Source organism: Glandiceps talaboti, chromosome 11, assembly GCF_964340395.1.
Source record: "Glandiceps talaboti chromosome 11, keGlaTala1.1, whole genome shotgun sequence".
Taxonomy (NCBI): Eukaryota; Metazoa; Hemichordata; class Enteropneusta; family Spengelidae; genus Glandiceps; species Glandiceps talaboti.
This window is the reverse complement of record NC_135559.1, coordinates 5,804,457-5,823,638: the sequence shown is the minus strand read 5'-3', so window position 1 is coordinate 5,823,638 and position 19,182 is coordinate 5,804,457. Positions and strand designations below refer to the sequence as shown.

General features: G+C 35.3%; 1 protein-coding gene across 1 annotated transcript; it reads left to right on the top strand.

Moving 5' to 3' along the window:
- Window positions 1-852: 852 nt before the first annotated feature.
- On the top strand, window positions 853-19,133 carry LOC144442701 (uncharacterized). Its single transcript, XM_078132076.1, has 20 exons — window positions 853-896; window positions 1,370-1,623; window positions 2,034-2,155; window positions 3,072-3,206; window positions 3,885-4,019; window positions 4,895-5,030; window positions 5,573-5,663; window positions 6,447-6,618; window positions 8,252-8,439; window positions 9,022-9,152; window positions 10,053-10,276; window positions 11,057-11,212; window positions 11,456-11,544; window positions 12,370-12,442; window positions 12,687-12,732; window positions 13,545-13,694; window positions 14,319-14,550; window positions 15,239-15,430; window positions 17,324-17,521; window positions 17,968-19,133. Exons 2-20 carry the CDS (start codon window positions 1,398-1,400, stop codon window positions 18,206-18,208), a joined length of 2,937 nt encoding a protein of 978 aa, XP_077988202.1. The 5' UTR covers window positions 853-896; window positions 1,370-1,397; the 3' UTR covers window positions 18,209-19,133.
- Window positions 19,134-19,182: the final 49 nt, after the last annotated feature.

Sequence of the window (19,182 nt, the reverse complement as noted above, 5' to 3'; positions counted from 1 at the left end):
GCATCATTCACAGACTGAACTTTACCATGTAAAATGTATTTACCCAGTTCATTTACAAATAAATTCCTGTGTACACAGAATAACAAACTTTTTACACAATTTTTAGTTTCAATTCTGTAAATTCTTGAGCTACAGACACGACCTTGTTTTATGTTTCACTTTATTTTACTTTTTTTTTTTTTTAAACGTGGTGAAAGATGTTTTTATTCATCCAAATTCCGTAATTACATATGCGGCCCAAAATGAACCACTGCTTTCTATGTCTACGAAATCTGGTCGTACGACCGGTGATGACGTAGCGTAGGCATTGAAAACAGTGGTTCATTTTTGGCCGGGTATGGTAAATGCACCTTTCTTATGGATATGGTCACTTTACTAAAGAGAAGAAACTTCCGCCTTTAATTACAAGTCTTTAACGTTGTAAACCCAGTAGGCTACTGGTGACGTTATTCAGATGAGATGAAGCTTATGTATAAACTTATAGAAGTTCTTGTATCATTAAAGCATCCCATCGGTGAAAGTTTGTTGGTCTGTGTCTTATTTGAATAGTTGCCTGTACGGGTGCGACCTAAAAATGTCAAAGAATTATAACTTTGATTGTGGGTACATGCACCTTCTCACCATAGGCTAGATAAAGGGCTTTATTGAACATGAAAGTTGTAAAAAAAATAATTTCTTTGCCTCCAAAGTGGTATGCGAGATAAACGAAGCAGTACTAGCGTTATCCTCCTGTCTCCTGTGGTAAAACTTGGCCGATTCTGCAGTCGGATAGCGCCCGCTTTAGGTGACCCGAAATTCCTAACTTTTTTGCACATCCGGCGCTCTGGGGTCAAAACCATTAACGTGTACGTGATCACGTGAAGCGTGACGGTGAAGTTGCAGCGTGTACATTACATGTAAGTTCATGCCATAGTTCCCTTTTTTGTAGGAATTACGTTTCTACAGTTTCTCAGATTATGCCTCACCACGTACATGTAGAATTAGAAGGGAAGTCAAAATCGCTGGCACTGTGGCAGTGGTGGAAGTCAAAGATGTAGCAGCAGTAGCAGTCCAATCTGATTACTGTAAAATCTGGTGTGTTGAAAGCGGCTAAATGTCTTTATGAAATTATGTCCATCGTGTTGTACAGATATGGTAAACCATTTATTGTAAGGAAATGCAAAAATACTTCCTCAAATGTCAGACTGCTAAAACTGGTCATTTGCTACACCGAGAAAGTTTCTATATAAATTGATTAAATTTTCTATCGAGTATCGACATAATCTCCATCATTATTCACAATTCAATGGTCTGAGCTCAAATGGAAAAATATTAAGGCTTTGAGGTTCTTGATGTGATAGTTTTGAAAATATGTTTAGCCTTCTACTAGTTCTAGGAAGAATGTCAAGTTCAGTAACATGGAAACCATGAGTTCCACTACTATGATGATTGAAGATACTGAGAATGCAGTGGAGGGTTTACATGCGGATGATGGAATGACAATCTCTGATGAACCAAAACATTCTAAAGATGGAAAGGAAGCCAACATGGCTGATGTTCTGACTGACAAGAGTTCTATGGCTGCAACACAAGATATGCCACAACAGTTTGTTCTTTTGTGCAAAACAAAGGGAAAAATTAAAGGTAATACTTGTAAGTTGTACATCTAAGGAATTTAGAGTGACTGGTTTGAAACTGTACACTGGTTGTGGAGTCATGGATGGTTTAATGGTTAGAGTGGATGGTTTGGAAACTGTACATTGCAGGTTCAGGTCTTGGTACTGTTGTTTGTTTCTGAATGGCTAAAGTCCTTGTGCAAGATTTGAACCATGATTGTGCCCAAGTCAACCCAGCTGTATAATTGGGGACCTGTTTTAGGTTTAGGTTTAGATCTATGCTAGGTCTAATAATAACTTAAACTTATTCTGGGCCTATGGCCTTTGACTACAATGAAGTGACTATATGGATAATAAATTAAACCTCATGAAAAGATATAGAAATACCTATGAGACTATCGAGTCTAAATAAAGTGCTTTCCTTTGATTTCCTGTTAGATTGTCCAGTTGAAAACTTCCGATGTGATTCGTTGTCAACTGTTGAGAGTGGAATGACAGTGTACAAGCTACACTGGAATGGTTGTGATGATCAGCTAGCAAATATACTAACATGGTTTTCGGTAAGATTTGTCTAACTTCATTGTATTAAAAGTTTTGATATGAATGCTATCACATTTCAGGGTAGCTGCAATAATTGTAGCATTTTTTGTGATTTTGAGGTTTTTTCTTCTGTTTTTTGTGCTATTTTTTTAACAATTCCTGCTGGGCAATTGTAAAGAGACGAGATCACATTGAAAACATGAGCAAGATGTCAGTGTACTACATTACATACATACTACATAACGTTACAGGAATTGTAGCATTTGCTTCCAGTTAAACATTGGAATGAAAAAAAGGCACAAAAACAAGGGAAAAAAACCCCTTAAAACCACAACAAATGCTACAGTTACTGCAGCTAATTTCAGGGTTAACAGTAACCAAATTGTTACCATGTTTGCTTATCTTTCGAACAAAAAAAAATGTCAGAAATTTGTGATGGTGAATAAATGTGTAAATGTGTAGTTTTTATTTTAATTGTGAATATGGAACAGTAGAGACATAATCTTAAGGTACTTTTGCAAAAAAGTTTTACAAAAAGTGATGTGTACAGTGAAATCCGACCAAAATGAGAAAAACTGGCATTTTTTATGAGTTAGCAGATAGTAAGAGATAGGGGAACACCAAATTTTGGTGTGTCTCTAGAAATTGTGTGTAAGTGGCGTGTCAGATTGGCTTAGAGGGCACACTTACCATACACATAACAAACAAACATATGTACATGTCAAAGGTTGATCACCAAGTTTTACAAATCATGTGCCATGCTACAGGTTTCAATTTGCCTATGTCATTGAACCAGTATGGATTTGCAAATTCTAAAATTTTAACTATAAAAACCTTTTAAAGTACACGTATGTGCATATTTGTAGCTCATAACATAAGCACTTTATTATGATGTAAATAAAAATCATAAAATCAGGGCTGTTTGTCTTTATCAAGAATGAAGTCAAACCCCAAGATAGGAGAGCAGCAGTTGAATTTCCCTGTGAGTTAGCCAGTGAGAAGGAAAGAGATATCCATGAGTTGTCAGATGTATTGGCACTTGGAGCAATTAGTAGAGGTGTTAGAGAACAGGTAGGATGATAACTCCCTGTGTTTTCTAAAGTTAAAATAGGATAATGATGTGTGTCTGTCTGTCTGTCTGTCTGTCTGTGTTTGTTTGTCTGTCTGTCAATGTGCCTGCCTGTGTGTGTCTGTCTGTGCCTGTATGTATGTATGTATGTATGTATGTATGTATGTATGTATGTATGTATGTATGTATGTATGTATGTATGTATGTATGTATATATGTATGTATGTATGTCTGTCTGTCTGTCTGTCTGTGTGTCTCTCTGTTTGTTTGTCCGTCTGTCTGTATGTATGTATGTATGTATGTATGTATGTATGTATGTATGTATGTATGTATGTATGTATGTATGTATGTATGTATGTATGTATGTATGTATGTCTGTATGGACAAGACTAGTTCCACTGAACTATTTCCATGGTCCACATCAGATAACTATGTATTTCTTTTGTATCCATTTTGGATATTAGTTTCATATGTATGTTCTTTGAAAGTGTAGCTTATTTTTGTCATCCGATGAAATACATTTCATTCATTCATTCATTCATTCATTCATTCATTCATTCATTCATTCATTCATTCATTCATTCATGTATCTGTGTGTACATTTGTATGTCTTATAGTGTCTGTATATATGGTTTATTGTGTCCCTTCCCCTCCTTATCTGTTTTGTTTATTAATATCAGAGATTCATGACAGTGTTTGTCAACCCACAAGAAGCCAAGCAATCTCTGAAAGCTAAAAGACCATTAAAGGAGGAAGTGAAAAGATTCTCACAGTGGATGCAACAGAAAAACATAGCTATGCCTGGAGAACCAGAGGTAATACATAGCTAGACATAGATTAATGTTGTATACACATGACATGACTATAAGACAAGACATTTTGTGCTTTAAAAACATGGAAATTTCAGGAGATATGCAAACAAGTATTTGATTTCATGTAGATACTATGTAGACTTGGAATGAAATATTGCCAACTTTTTAGTCAGTTTGTCAGTCAGTCAGTTCTATAATAATAATAATAATAATAATAATTATGTTGATTTTTATATAGCGCTTTCTCACTCCGTGCTCCCAAAGCACTTTACAATTATTACCCCTGGCTCGGATGTATAGCGGCACAATGGCCCTTTACACTTCCTCAACTTCCTTGGGAGCATACAATCCGTTGCAGCCTTTATAAGTGCATAGGATTAAAGCATTCACATTGCAAACTCTATCCTACCAGGTCCCCAATTATACATTTGGGTGGACTGAGGCACAGTCGGGGTTCAAATCTTGCCTAAGGGACTTTAGCCACTCACAAACAAAATGCAGTGATGGGGCTCAGTCGAACCTGCAGATTCCAAGCCGGCTACTCTAACCATTCGCCCATCATGACTCCACACATCTGTTCTAGTTGGATATGAACAAAACACACTCTAACATCTGTCCAGGGTTATCATGAAAACTTTTATACCAATATTATTCTGTGGCATATACCAGTAATTCATGTGGATTCAATTGATAGGTAGTTATGAACTGTAGATATCCTTTTTTGAGCTTGATCATGTGACTATCATGTGACATTCTTCATCTGTCTATCATATTATGTTTCCAGTACTCGAAGTATGAACTGACTGAGGTGATCAGGTGCAAGATGATCATGTGACTATCATGTGACATTATTCATGTCTATCAAATTATGTTTCCAGTACTCCAGGACTGAACTGACTGAGATGATGAAGTGCAAGGTGATGGTCCCTGAAATCCAAGATTTGTATGATACATTTAAGAGGGGTAAAACAAGAGGAAGAGAGGTATCACAAGCTGAGATAAAGGAGAAACGAGGTATCAATTGCATGTGATTTTACAGTCACATGTATTGTTTAGATATTGTTCAATGGTTGTCATATATGCATGTCCAGGCAATCGGATTAAAATCTGATGTGGTGAAAGCAGCTAGAAACTTTGTGATGATCACCCAGAACAAAACAAATGACGCAAAGCGATGGAAATAGAGGTAAATAAAGACATCTAGCCACTTGCACCACATCTGAGTTTAATCAGGTTGATATCCAGCTAAACTGTTTTTGTTTGTTGACAAACACAATGCACAACATCACTATGTAAACTCTAACTCATCCCAAGTCCTGACAACAAAATTGAATTTGGTTCATTTGCATGATGTCAGATGTAATCCAGATGGCTACACTGATAAGAAGACACTCGTAGATGAACATGGGATTGAAACTCTGGCCTTTAAGATGAAACACTGAAAACATGTGAAACCTTATATCTCAAACTAACAAGGTACTTTTTGATAAATTTCTTTCCCTGTTTTCATACTTTTTTCAAACTCTCAGAAATCATAATGATCACATTTATTGCAGACTTTGATGCTATACGGTGGTTGAAGCCAGAAGACGGTGCAATGGGACACTTTTTCTTCAATAAATTGTTTGTCGATGGAGAAGCAGATAAGTATGTATCTATTTCTTTTTACGTATTTCTTTTTCATTATTTAGAAAAGATGAATGATGAAGATACAATGTAAATATCTTTTATCATATCATTTTTTAAATCAAAAATTGGATGCGTAAAGGAATAAATTGGTTTGATGAATTGAGGTAAGAGGATAGATTGTTGCTGTGTTTTCTTCCCTCTGTGTTTCAAATTCTTGAGCCAAACTCAATTCACAAATGAAAATGACAAGGCCCTAAATGCCACCAGTGAATAAATGTACACAATATGAGATGATTCTGTAATTATGCTAGACAGCTGTTATTTTAAATGATTGAAGTTATCCTACCAATGAAAGTTTTGGATATGCAATATATGTCAAAAGAGTATAGGACTTAGAAATGTGACTGAACCATAATTATGGCTTGCGATAGGGCTTAGAAAGGTGACTTGCACATATGGCTTGTTGTATGACTTTAGAAAGGTGACTTATACATTGTCCAAATATGGCTTATGTGACTGGGCATACTTTATACTTGCAACTGATTGTCCACATCAAGTATGTGTAAGTCATATGCCACTTTTTAGTTTCTATTCTGATAGATGTACAATTAATTATCCACATAAATTGTAAGCCACATAACATATCTTAGTAGCAGATGAAATCATTGACTGACTGTCCGCATCAAGTCTACATCATGTGATACAGCTTAGTTGCAGATAGCCTTGTGAAATGTACCCATATGTCCCTGTGCATGTAAAACTGTAAAGTACAACTTACTGAAGTCTTGTATCTCATTACAGATACTTGGATTATCAAGATCTTGGAATCACAGAGATATTAACATTTGATGATTTAGTACCAACTGAAGATCTCCATGCAATCCTAATTACCAATGATGATTGGTTAAGTGATTCCTTATATATCAGTAAATATTTCCCAAAGTCTGTTAATGTTACTATGGTGTGTCCATCAGTAAGTTTACAGTAAATATTTCCCCAAGTCTGTTAATGTTACTATGGTGTGTCCATCAGTAAGTTTACAATAAATGTTTACTTCAGTCTGTTAATGTTACCATGGTGTGTCCATCAGTAAGTTTACAGTAAATATTTCCACCTATCTGTTAATGTTACTATGGTGTGTCCATCAGTAAGTTTATAGTAAATATTTCCCCAAGTCTGTCAATGTTACTATGGTGTGTCCATCAGTAAGTTTACAGTAAATATTTCCCCAAGTCTGTTAATGTTACTATGGTGTGTCCATCAGTAAGTTTACAGTAAATATTTCCCCAAGTCTGTGGATGTTACTATGGTGTGTCCATCAGTAAGTTTACAGTAAATATTTCCACCTATCTGTTAATGTTACTATGGTGTGTCCATCAGTAAGTTTACAGTAAATATTTCCCCAAGTCTGTTAATGTTACTATGGTGTGTCCATCAGTAAGTTTACAGTAAATATTTCCCCAAGTCTGTTAATGTTACTATGGTGTGTCCATCAGTAAGTTTACAGTAAATATTTCCCCAAGTCTGTTGATGTTACTATGGTGTGTCCATCAGTAAGTTTATAGTAAATATTTCCACCAGTCTGTTAATGTTACTATGGTGTGTCCATCAGTAAGTTTATAGTAAATATTTCCCCAAGTCTGTTAATGTTACTATGGTGTGTCCATCAGTAAGTTTACAGTAAATATTTCCACCTATCTGTTAATGTTACTATGGTGTGTCCATCAGTAAGTTTATAGTAAATATTTCCCCAAGTCTGTTAATGTTACTATGGTGTGTCCATCAGTAAGTTTACAGTAAATATTTCCACCTATCTGTTAATGTTACTATGGTGTGTCCATCAGTAAGTTTACAGTAAATATTTCCACCTATCTGTTGATGTTACTATGGTGTGTCCATCAGTAAGTTTACAGTAAATATTTCCACCTATCTGTTAATGTTACTATGGTGTGTCCATCAGTAAGTTTATAGTAAATATTTCCCCAAGTCTGTTAATGTTACTATGGTGTGTCCATCAGTAAGTTTACAGTAAATATTTCCACCTATCTGTTAATGTTACTATGGTGTGTCCATCAGTAAGTTTACAGTAAATATTTCCACCTATCTGTTGATGTTACTATGGTGTGTCCATCAGTAAGTTTACAGTAAATATTTCCCCAAGTCTGTTGATGTTACTATTGCGTGTCCATTGGAAGTTTATAGTAAATATTTCCCCAAGTCTGTTGATGTTACTATGGTGTGTCCATCAGTAAGTTTGCTGTAAATATTTTCCCAGTCTGTTATTAGCTATCACAGCCATCATTATAGATGAGTTTTGACTCAAAATGTCAGTCAGGATAGGAAATAATGTATTTATAGCACTAGTCCTTCAAGTCTATGGATAGGCTTCAACTTTTTAGACTCCCGTCAATAACAGTCATGCTGTCTTTGACAATAAAAGTGTTGTTATTTCTCAAGTAAAACAACAACCTTGACTTTCAAATTATCAACTTTGATAGTAAATGTAAGTTACATAATAGTCTTCAGGTGAACACCACCTATTCTAGCTGTACACTGAGATATGATATTCTATGTTGCTGTATATTGAATATTTTTTGTATTTCCAGCATAAAGCAACTGGCAAGATGGTGAGGAGAATACTAGTAGAATGTCCTGTACATCGTTGTGACTTTGCCAATTTAGATAGTGATATGGAGTTGGTCAATGTAGAATGTGGATGTCCTCAAATCAGATACATCAAAGTTGTCCATCCCAGATCAGGTGATAAAATGAGTGCCAAGTTGATACTATCAAGGTAATATATAGATATGTTCTTATAAGATTAGTCAATTTGTTACTATATGGTTGTCAGGGGTGAACAAATCATTTTCTGAACTGGTGGTCCCGGAACCTTCCTTTCAACCTTCGTCACTCCAAGTCTCTTACATCCTTCCCCGTTTTCTCAAGACCTATCTCTTTAAACATTAGTCTCAGCCTTCTTCAATCACCTAGTATCCAGTGTCTGTGAATCCATATTTGAACATTAGTCTCGGCCTTCTTCAATCACCTAGTATCCAGTGTCTGTGAATCCAGTTTTCCTCTTACCATGCAGTACATTTTTTTCCACTTCTGCACCTCAAGCTCTATTTACAAATCTCCTTCATTATTTATAATTATTACAATTTGTTTACACACTGTAGTGTATACATATTTAACCTTTTGTTAAAACAGTATTAATATGACTTGATAAATCATCAAACACAAATACATATGTATTAGCCTCTATATATATTACTGAGTAACTACTAATACTCCTTGTTCCCTGACCTCCCACTACAATCAGTAGATTTTTCATGCAAATACGTAACTGTTTTTGTCCACACTGGTTTATTTTCAGGTATTCTAAATATGTCCGCATCGTGATTGGATCTGCGTCCTTTGACCAAGATTCCTGGGAAAGTATTGGTCAGTTTGGTTGGTATTGTGATCTTCCCATAGATCAAGGCAATGGTGGTGAAATGCTGAGATGTAAGTAGTTGTAGAGAAACTGAAGGTTATAGTATAGTAGTGTAGTTTGTAACAGAGGCCTCATATTGGTGAGAGGCGGTACAAAGTACTATACACAATGCACACTCAAACTTAGTTCAAATGCACACAAGCCGAGTTTATCTGTTTTGAGGCATAATGTTTGCTGCATAATTGAACTGATTTGCAGTACTAGTATTTACTTGCACTGAAGCATTCTTAACTATCACTTGTTGAACTCAAACTTCCTATCAACATATATATATAAAAGGTCTGATGATGTATAAAAAAAATGTTGAGGAAATTTGTACCACTAAACTTTTCCAGCAGATATATGAAATGTAATTGAATGTTTGCATTGATATTAACATAATTACACTAGTTGAGTTTCATTGAGGTTTTCTGTAAAAAAAAATTTTACTTAATAAAAAATCTTGGAAACTCAGCTCGTGCCACTTTAAGAAATCAGTATTGACAAAACATCGAGGGATTGATGTGTAAGTGTAAAGAGGTGTGATGACAGAGACTGCCGTGTTCACTTTCAATATTTTGGTAACAGAGCATATGCAATAATCTAAGAAATTTCCATGAATTTCACATTTTAGCCCCCACTATCTACCATGAATAATGAAAGTAATGTAGATGAAACAAACGTTTTCATTGGATAGAAGATATACGTTTTGAATAAGTATTATTCTCTGAAAAATTTCTGTGGATTTGAAGATACAGCTTGGTGAGAACAGTGGGTGTTATCTCTCCCTGTCGTCATCTGGCTGTTAGTTGATGTATGTATGTAAACAAACATCTCTGAAATACATAAAACAAACATCAATCAAAATCTTGTAAAATTGAGAGATATTACCAATTTCTTCGTTTTGCAACCTTGTCATATTTTTTTGGCAGCAAACCCTGACAGCTTTGGTCACACTTTGAAGAGTTTTCTTCATAGTATTTCACAAGATCTTCTCGTCTTACTACAAGGAGTTAACTTTTCCAGCTTGTCTCCAACTGTACAACTTGTCACCTCAGTACCGAACCATGTCCAAGACAGACATGGTGACTATGGCATGACAAAACTAAACATGCATGTAGCTGGGATAAAATGGCCGAAAGACAGTCAACCAGTGGTAAGTTTTGTACTATCTACCATGAATAAATTAAGGCTAAATAAAACAAACTTTTGGATTGGATATTAGGTCTTTCAGGAGTACAGTGGCCAAGAGATAGTCAGCCAACCGTAAGTTTTGTACTATCTAACATGCATAATTAGGGCCAGATGAAACAAACTTTGTGATTGGTTATGTCAAACACAGAATACACTTGCCAGGAGACAGTCAACCAGTGATGACAGTTTGTACTATTCATGATGAATAATGAAAGTAATGTAGATGAAACAAACATTTTCATTGGATAGAAAATATATGTTTTCAATAATTATAATTCTCTGAAAACTTTCTGTGGCTTTGAAGAGTTCAAATCATGATGAATATTTCAAGACAACATAACATTTGATCTTAAATAAAAATCACATGGAAAATTCAAAAGTGTGAAGAATTCTATGTAAAAAGTGAGAATGGTCATACCAATAAGGTTCAGTAGTGCTATAGGCATGGCAAAGTGTTTGTGTGTGTGTGTGTCTGTCTGTGTGTGTGTGTGTGTGTGGGTGTGTGTGTGCGTACGTGCGTGGACCACTTAAACTCAAAACCACCAGATTGACTTGGTTTTTGATGGGGACATTCGGTTTGCTGTCTAGTTGGGATTTCATTCAAAGCAAAATGATCATAACATAGGGGTGTGATCTGGGTCAAACAATGTCACTTTTGGTCAAAAGACTTAACTCAGAAACTACTGGGCAGAGTGGTCTGAAATTTGATGGGAACATACTTCTTCTTTTTTTTCATTTATAGTTTGTGTACCAAACACCTGATCTATGCTATGAGAGACGAATCTGGTCATTTCTGTATATGTTAAATGCCTCTCTTGGTACTGATGTGTTCACTAAGTCATTGGATAGAGACAAACCATGGGACTGGCTAGATAAAGTAAACCCAGCATATATTAAGGTAAAGTAAAAGTCACTATTATTATGTGTATATAGTAGATACATGCATGGTCTCATCAAGACAAATAAAATGCTGTCCACATAGGACTCTTAAAAACGAATCTTCAAATCATTATTGAAACATGTTACATACACTGATTATGTTGGTACAATTTTGTAGACTTAGTATGTGATAAAACACACATCTTAACTTCTGAGTGTAATTAGTTTTAAAGATAAATTTTGATTTTTTTTGTATTATCAGCTTGTATTTCCCTGTGTTAGCAGTATGACTGAAGCTGAGAGTAAATTTCAGTTTCCGAAAGGGTTACGATATGTAAATTATGAAGACAGGTAAATATCAATATTTGCATTTATGATACTGTGTCTATTATATCAATGTCCTTTTATAAGGACTGGACAAGATAATTAGAATTGCAAGTAATACCATTTTTGTAAAGCAAATAATTGTGATGGGAATTCCTGCCAGCAATTTTTAGTTCCAAAGAGTAGAGTGCAAATGGGTAAATCCTTCAGATAAATAGTCATGAATATTCAGTGTGCATCTAACAAATATTCATGTCTGCTAAAGTGTCATGAAGCTATGGTGCACCACTGAAAGAACAATAGTGGTGAAAAAGAGTTTCAATTCTGTGTCTCTTGGTAATCAAAATGTATGTGATGTGAAATCATGAAATGACTCTCCAGAACCCAAAGTTGATGAATATACGTTTTATTTCCTGGAGTGGTGTTCCCCTTTAAGATATACATCAGAAACAGTCATCTATAGGAGAACATACAAACAATATCTTTACTGGGGTGGCGCCCTCAGTGGCAAGAGTCTGGGTAACTAAATAATGAAAGTCTGGACATTTTAAATGAATGTTTATCATGACAAGAAAAAAGTAATAACTTGGATCATAACATTTTCAAAACTTGAGTTGATATTCATTGTAAAAATGATGGAAGCACCAATTGAACCACATGAGACACGTGTAAGAACTTCACAATGTTGAACCCGATGTTGTCCAACTTAGGTTGAATTTTGGTGACTATTACATACTTGCATAATATCATTGACAAAAACTATGATATGGGCTCTATTTTGTGTAAAGCATTACACAGCTATGAGAGGTATATTTATATCTGATATCGTTGAAAACTTTGACTCTTTGGCAGCATGTTCCAAGTAAGGCCATACATGGTTGACAATACTGACCCTATCTTTGGTAAGATTGTCTGGAATTCTAGGGTAAGTATGGACTTATCATTTCTCTTCTTAGATTTACCAGGATCTCTAAAAAGTGAAAAGTGCAATTGGTTACACAAGCTTCTATATTGGGATAGTGTTATATATTATTGTGGAAATAACTTTTATTTGTTAAATATGATTGAGATGTGATACAACATTTATGTTGGTAGATGTTGGTATTTCAACTTCACAGCTCACATCCCCAGTGTAGTAAGAAATATCTGTAGTCTTCTTGTTTTTGCAGGTTGCCAGTCGGCTTTGTGATGTGAAAGACACCAATGCAGAGAAAGGTATGAATTGTAAAGACTTCATAATACTAGGTGATCTCATTTTAATGATCAATTGTAGTAGAACCAAGTCAAAGTACTAAATTTAGTATTATGTCAGTTTTTAAACAAGTTATAGAAAAAACTTAGAGTGGCTATATGGATGAGGAGTGGTATTTATTTTGGATTTTTAATTCATAAAACAATTTTATCATGGTTTCCTACTTGAAAAATCAATGAGAAACAACATAGACCAAGTCTGTGTTTGTAACTTGATACATTGCAAAAAGCTGATAAATGTGAAAATCTTTTGTTATTGTATGTACAACATTGATTTTTCAAGTAGGAAGTCCTTATAAAAAAATTTTTGAAATTAAAAAAAATATAAAAATAAATACCAAATCTCCATCCATATGGCCACTTTAAAGGTAAGCCCCCTTGATAGGTAAAATGGCTATTTGTGTGTTTTTCATAAATGTCACATTTTTACAGAAAGTGTGACATACAACATTTACCTGAAGACTATTTGTGACATATACATCAAAGTGAATCATTTTGCAAGTTTTTGTTGTTGTTTTACTTGATAGATAACAACACTTTGACTTGAGCACATCATGATTGTTATTAAGAAAAATTGAAAAGCTGAATGAACATTCCTGAGGTCAAATTTGTGTGTTTTTCAATAGTTACAGTTTTGGTTGTTTGCATGAATCTGTGTAAACAGTAGGTGAAACGAATAGTTGTGTTTTCATATGGAAATAACATTGTATAAACATGGCTGAAGTGTCATATTTTGATAATGAAAAGTTAGCTATTATAATTGTCTTGTGTTACAGGTATACGTCGATATGGCTGGTTATTAGTTGGTAGTCATGGTCTGAGTTACAGGGCATGGGGTGAAAGTTTGCCCCGAAGAAACGCTCTCAAAGTATACAACTATGAACTTGCTGTATTACATGTACCACATAAATTCTGTAAAGGGAAAGGTACATGTAAAAATTTCTTATCATATTTGTGGTTTTTATATCTGATTTATTAACTTTATCTTGTTTCTACTTTTTTTCAAGATTTTGGTTTCTTGACTTGCAGTGACATTGGAGTCATTAGGCAATTAGACTGTAAGATATGTCATGTTATTCCGCCCTCGCTGGCCAGAGTTGACGAGGTGTGATGGCGTCCCTTACAGACTATTGGACAATATAATGAACACCTTTTGTATAAGCCAGATCTCGTTCTCCACTTCTTCTCATCATTTGCCAAAATTATATACATACAATTTCAAATAGCGCAACAGCTCATCTCCAACATACACATGTCTAAGTCCATCATGGTATTTATCCTTTTGTGTGATTGGCCAACACCTATGGGTAGATTTAAAACCCAGTGTAAAAATATGCGCTCATTTTCTGGCCAACACTTCATGTAAAAGTTAGCACAATTCTAGGTATTAGTTGTGATGGGTCATAGATCAAATCAACTACAAGCCTAGCATCTAGGCTATCACTAAATATACCAAATTACAAATTGAAAGCTCATGAACACAAACCGCTGAAAGAAAATAGTCTATTTGACAAATAAATCCTGTAATTCCTTCTATTCACATTCTACAGGTCTACAATGGTTGGCACCAGACTTCTCCCATGTCACTCTTCCATACAATGAACACCGTTTGATGACATACCCACTGAGTGCATACCCGATGTCATTACTCAGAGCTCTACCAATGGCTGAGGACGAGAAGGTCTATCATTTCATTGCAGAGATTTATGCCGACTTCAATAACTACTATGTTGCACGTACTCACTCTCAACCAACCAATGAAGAGGAAGCTCAGTTTTTCAGGTACATGCATTGGATTATGGGTAACTGAAAGGTTGCTGTGGTAACTGAAAGGTACTGTGGGTAAAATGAAGTGATATAAATTGTAAGTAAACTTAATAGGTTGAATGTTACATAAATCAACATATTCTGGACCTAAAACTATCTGCCAGAGAGAAAAATATTTTGAATTTATCAACTTTGGTGGGGAAATTTTTAATCGTAATGTTCACATTCTGGATGGTTTAACAAACCAATCAGCATTGACTTCACATGGTTAGAATGAATAAACCAATCAGCATTGACTTCACTGTTACATGGTTAGAATGAATAAACCAATCAGCATTGACTTCACTGTTACATGGTTAGAATGAATAAACCAATCAGCATTGAGTTCACTGTTACATGGTTAGAATGAATAAACCAATCAGCATTGACTTCACTGTTACATGGTTAGAATGAATAAACCAATCAGCATTGACTTAACATTGTAGATGGTTAGAATGAACAAACCAATCAGCATTGAGTTAACATTGAAGATGGTTAGAATGAACAAACCAATCAACATTGACTTAATATTGTAGATGGTTAGAATGAACAAACCAATCAGCATTGAGTTAACATTGAAGATGGTATGAATAAATTGACATAATTTTGTATGATGGGCAGATGGAACAATCCAGTCAACGGTGACTTTGTTATATTTGTACAGAAAGCAGGAGTTACTGACAAGATGTGAGGAGATCGGTAACTATACCAATATACACATAATGAAAGATGAACTGAAGAAAGTCTATCCAAATGGAGATTGTATGCCAGGCATGGGTTCATTGTTAGCAGTTTTGGCATGCAAGAAGAAGCATTATTGGAGAGTATACTGGATTCTGAATAGTTGTCAAGTTAGGTATGTACCGGGGGTATGGTCTAATTCTAATTCCAGAAAATGTGATAGCTGTATGCATTTCAGTGTAAAGAAGATAATTGGCCATTGCAGACTGCAGACAGGAAAATGAGAATACAGCGCCCTCACTCAAATTGGGGGGTGTCATCACCTCATAGTACCATTTCTTAAGAGCTTCGTCCCTTGGTATTCTGTAGAAGTGTAAATCAAGGATGTTTTTCATATTGTTCAGACATCAAGGAAAGCAGCAGTGCTTTATGATTAACCAAGTAACCTATACCATGTATACCCCCAAGGTACACACGGACAGGAAGTAGAGCACCACCATGGCAAATTTTGGAAAGGCCTATTGCTTTAGGGTATTTTGGTGGTACTGAATCTGAAAAAAAAAATTTCTTCCAAGCAAAATTTTGAGATTATCCCCAAATTTATATGTAATTTTCATAAATTAAAACTTTTTGCAAAAATCTGTAACAAAATAAATATCTTTCAGTAAAAACCTTTTAAGAAACTTCCAGAATGCTCTTACCCTATTTTAGCTAATTATAATTGAGATACTTTTTGGTCCACCGTGAAGTATGACTTTGTTTTAGAACAGTCATATTATAATTGTAGGAGTGACCAGCAATGTGCTAGCAACCAGGAAGTAGATAAAACAGTCATATTATAATTGTAGGAGTGACCAGCAATGTGCTAGCAACCAGGAAGTAGATAAAACAGTCATATTATAATTGTAGGAGTGACCAGCAATGTGCTAGCAACCAGGAAGTAGATAAAACAGTCATATTATAATTGTAGGAGTGACCAGCAATGTGCTAGCAACCAGGAAGTAGATAAAACAGTCATATTATAATTGTAGGAGTGACCAGCAATGTGCTAGCAACCAGGAAGTAGATAAAACAGTCATATTATAATTGTAGGAGTGACCAGCAATGTGCTAGCAACCAGGAAGTAGATAAAACAGTCATATTATAATTGTAGGAGTGACCAGCAATGTGCTAGCAACCAGGAAGTAGATAAAACAGTCATATTATAATTGTAGGAGTGACCAGCAATGTGCTAGCAACCAGGAAGTAGATAAAACAGTCATATTATAATTGTAGGAGTGACCAGCAATGTGCTAGCAACCGGGAAGTAGATAAAACAGTCATATTATAATTGTAGGAGTGACCAGCAATGTGCTAGCAACCGGGAAGTAGATAAAACAGTCATATTATAATTGTAGGAGTGACCAGCTATGTACTAGCAACCGGGAAGTAGATAAAACAGTCATATTATAATTGTAGGAGTGACCAGCAATGTGCTAGCAACCGGGAAGTAGATAAAACAGTCATATTATAATTGTAGGAGTGACCAGCTATGTACTAGCAACCAGGAAGTAGATAAAACAGTCATATTATAATTGTAGGAGTGACCAGCAATGTGCTAGCAACCGGGAAGTAGATAAAACAGTCATATTATAATTGTAGGAGTGACCAGCAATGTGCTAGCAACCGGGAAGTAGATAAAACAGTCATATTATAATTGTAGGAGTGACCAGCTATGTACTAGCAACCAGGAAGTAGATAAAACAGTCATATTATAATTGTAGGAGTGACCAGCAATGTGCTAGCAACCGGGAAGTAGATAAAACAGTCATATTATAATTGTAGGAGTGACCAGCAATGTGCTAGCAACCAGGAAGTAGATAAAACAGTCATATTATAATTGTAGGAGTGACCAGCAATGTGCTAGCAACCGGGAAGTAGATAAAACAGTCATATTATAATTGTAGGAGTGACCAGCAATGTACTAGCAACCAGGAAGTAGATAAAACAGTCATATTATAATTGTAGGAGTGACCAGCAATGTGCTAGCAACCAGGAAGTAGATAAAACAGTCATATTATAATTGTAGGAGTGACCAGCAATGTGCTAGCAACCAGGAAGTAGATAAATGGAACATGTCTGCACACCTGGTAGACTCGATTACATCGTCATGTGATGCTGTAAAGAAGAAGACTTATGATGGTGCAAGAAGTGAGACACAAGATGCCAAAGATGTTTATGGAGATTGGCAGCAGGTGGAGAAAGAGAAGATAGTTTACATACCTAAGTAAGTGGTGTGAGATAGTGAAGGCATGTGTAGCTAGACTGTTCCTACCATTTCTATCACAATCATGACATTAGTTCATAGTTCACGATATTTTCAATCCATTTACTCTGTCCCAGGACACTGCTACATGTATGATCTTGAAAAATTACACAAGTTTTCTAATAAGTTATTTCATTCAATCATGAGTACACGAAATTACACATTACGCATTTTCATTTGTTGAGTGAATTCATTCGGCACGTGTGGCTTGGGAAAACCTTTGGTGTTGTGTCATGTAGTTAACAGCTCTGACAAACGAACAAATGACAGTAAACGTAAGAGCTGACAAGAGATCATGGCAAGTACACTACACCGGATTTTAATCAGATTGCATGAGGTCTATAATTTGACAACAAAAAAAGTACTACATCAATGCATATTTCATAAATCTTAATGTTTTCTTACAGGGTTAAATACACTGGTATGATGGTGATAGGAATGGATACTAATCCGTGCTCACCAAATTTCCAATCAGAGGGACCTATGCAAATTATCAAACCAGAGTCCAGAGGTGCTTACGTTAACAATCTGTTGAGTAACGTGTACAACATTAGTTTATCAAAGAAGACTAGCCTACGTGGACCCACTAGTATTCAATATAAGAAAACTGTGTTGGCATGTGCAAAGAGACGCTTCTTGAAAACTTAACATCTACGGACATCAGCTCTGAAGAAATTTCGGTTAAAATTACTGAAATCAACAATTGGTATTGGATGCTTTCCAAAAGATTATGGACTGAAAATTTCGGTCTTCTTAATCAGGGATTATTTGTATGATTTGGGGAAAATAATTTGCATATCATGTAATCTCTGAAAAAAATACATCCATATATACTTAAATTTACAGTTTGTCTTGGTTGATGTAATCATGTGGAAAGTTAGTTGGATATTGTACTCATTAAAATATGCATCGTCAAGTTTCTGGCAATTGCTATGTAGACAGCTGACTGCAAACAGTACATCCGTCAGAAAACAGAATCATACTTCATCCATATACAAAATTGAACCAAATTGTTAAATTTAGATAGTTCTCTTAAATCAGTTTTTTTCCTTTGTATTTTGTTCCATGAACGAAAATTATAGTTCCCTGTGATTTGTTTGTTTTATTTTGTTTTGTCAAGTTATTTAGCCCCAAAGGAGGGGCTATTATGATGGGCTGTGGCTGTCCGTCGGTTCATCTGTCAGTCTGATTTCTGTGACCAGTATTATCCAATTTCATTCATACCTGACACAAAGGTGACATTTATGTGACATATATTGGCTGCCATATTTATACTTAAAAATCAGTATTTACTGTAGAACTCAAACCTTTGATACTTAAGAGACTTCATTCAAACGTCTACCCCCATGTCATTAGATGAAAACTCTCTTTTAGGACATTGACCCTTGACCCGAGGGTCACTTTTCAAAATCAGTCCATTTCTTGCATATTGCAGACTTTTTCTTGCAATTTTTCACTGGCAATTTCTTATAAATCATGTGTGCAGGTAATACAGATGAAGAATAATGTACAAAAGTATTTACTTTTGGTGCTCATATCACCATTTACTGAATGGCAGCCATATTTGTTATAGTTGGTCTCTTAGTTAGCAATAACTTGATGTTGAAGTTTTTTGTTAAAAG

Excerpts from the sequence above, each read along its gene's own strand:
- LOC144442701 (XM_078132076.1), top strand. The coding sequence starts at position 1,398 with ATGGAAACCATGAGTTCCACTACTATGATGATTGAAGATACTGAGAAT. Across the intron at positions 9,153-10,052 it reads TGGTGGTGAAATGCTGAGAT|CAAACCCTGACAGCTTTGGT; the intron begins GTAAGTAGTTGT and ends TTTTTTTGGCAG. Across the intron at positions 13,695-14,318 it reads TAAATTCTGTAAAGGGAAAG|GTCTACAATGGTTGGCACCA; the intron begins GTACATGTAAAA and ends CACATTCTACAG.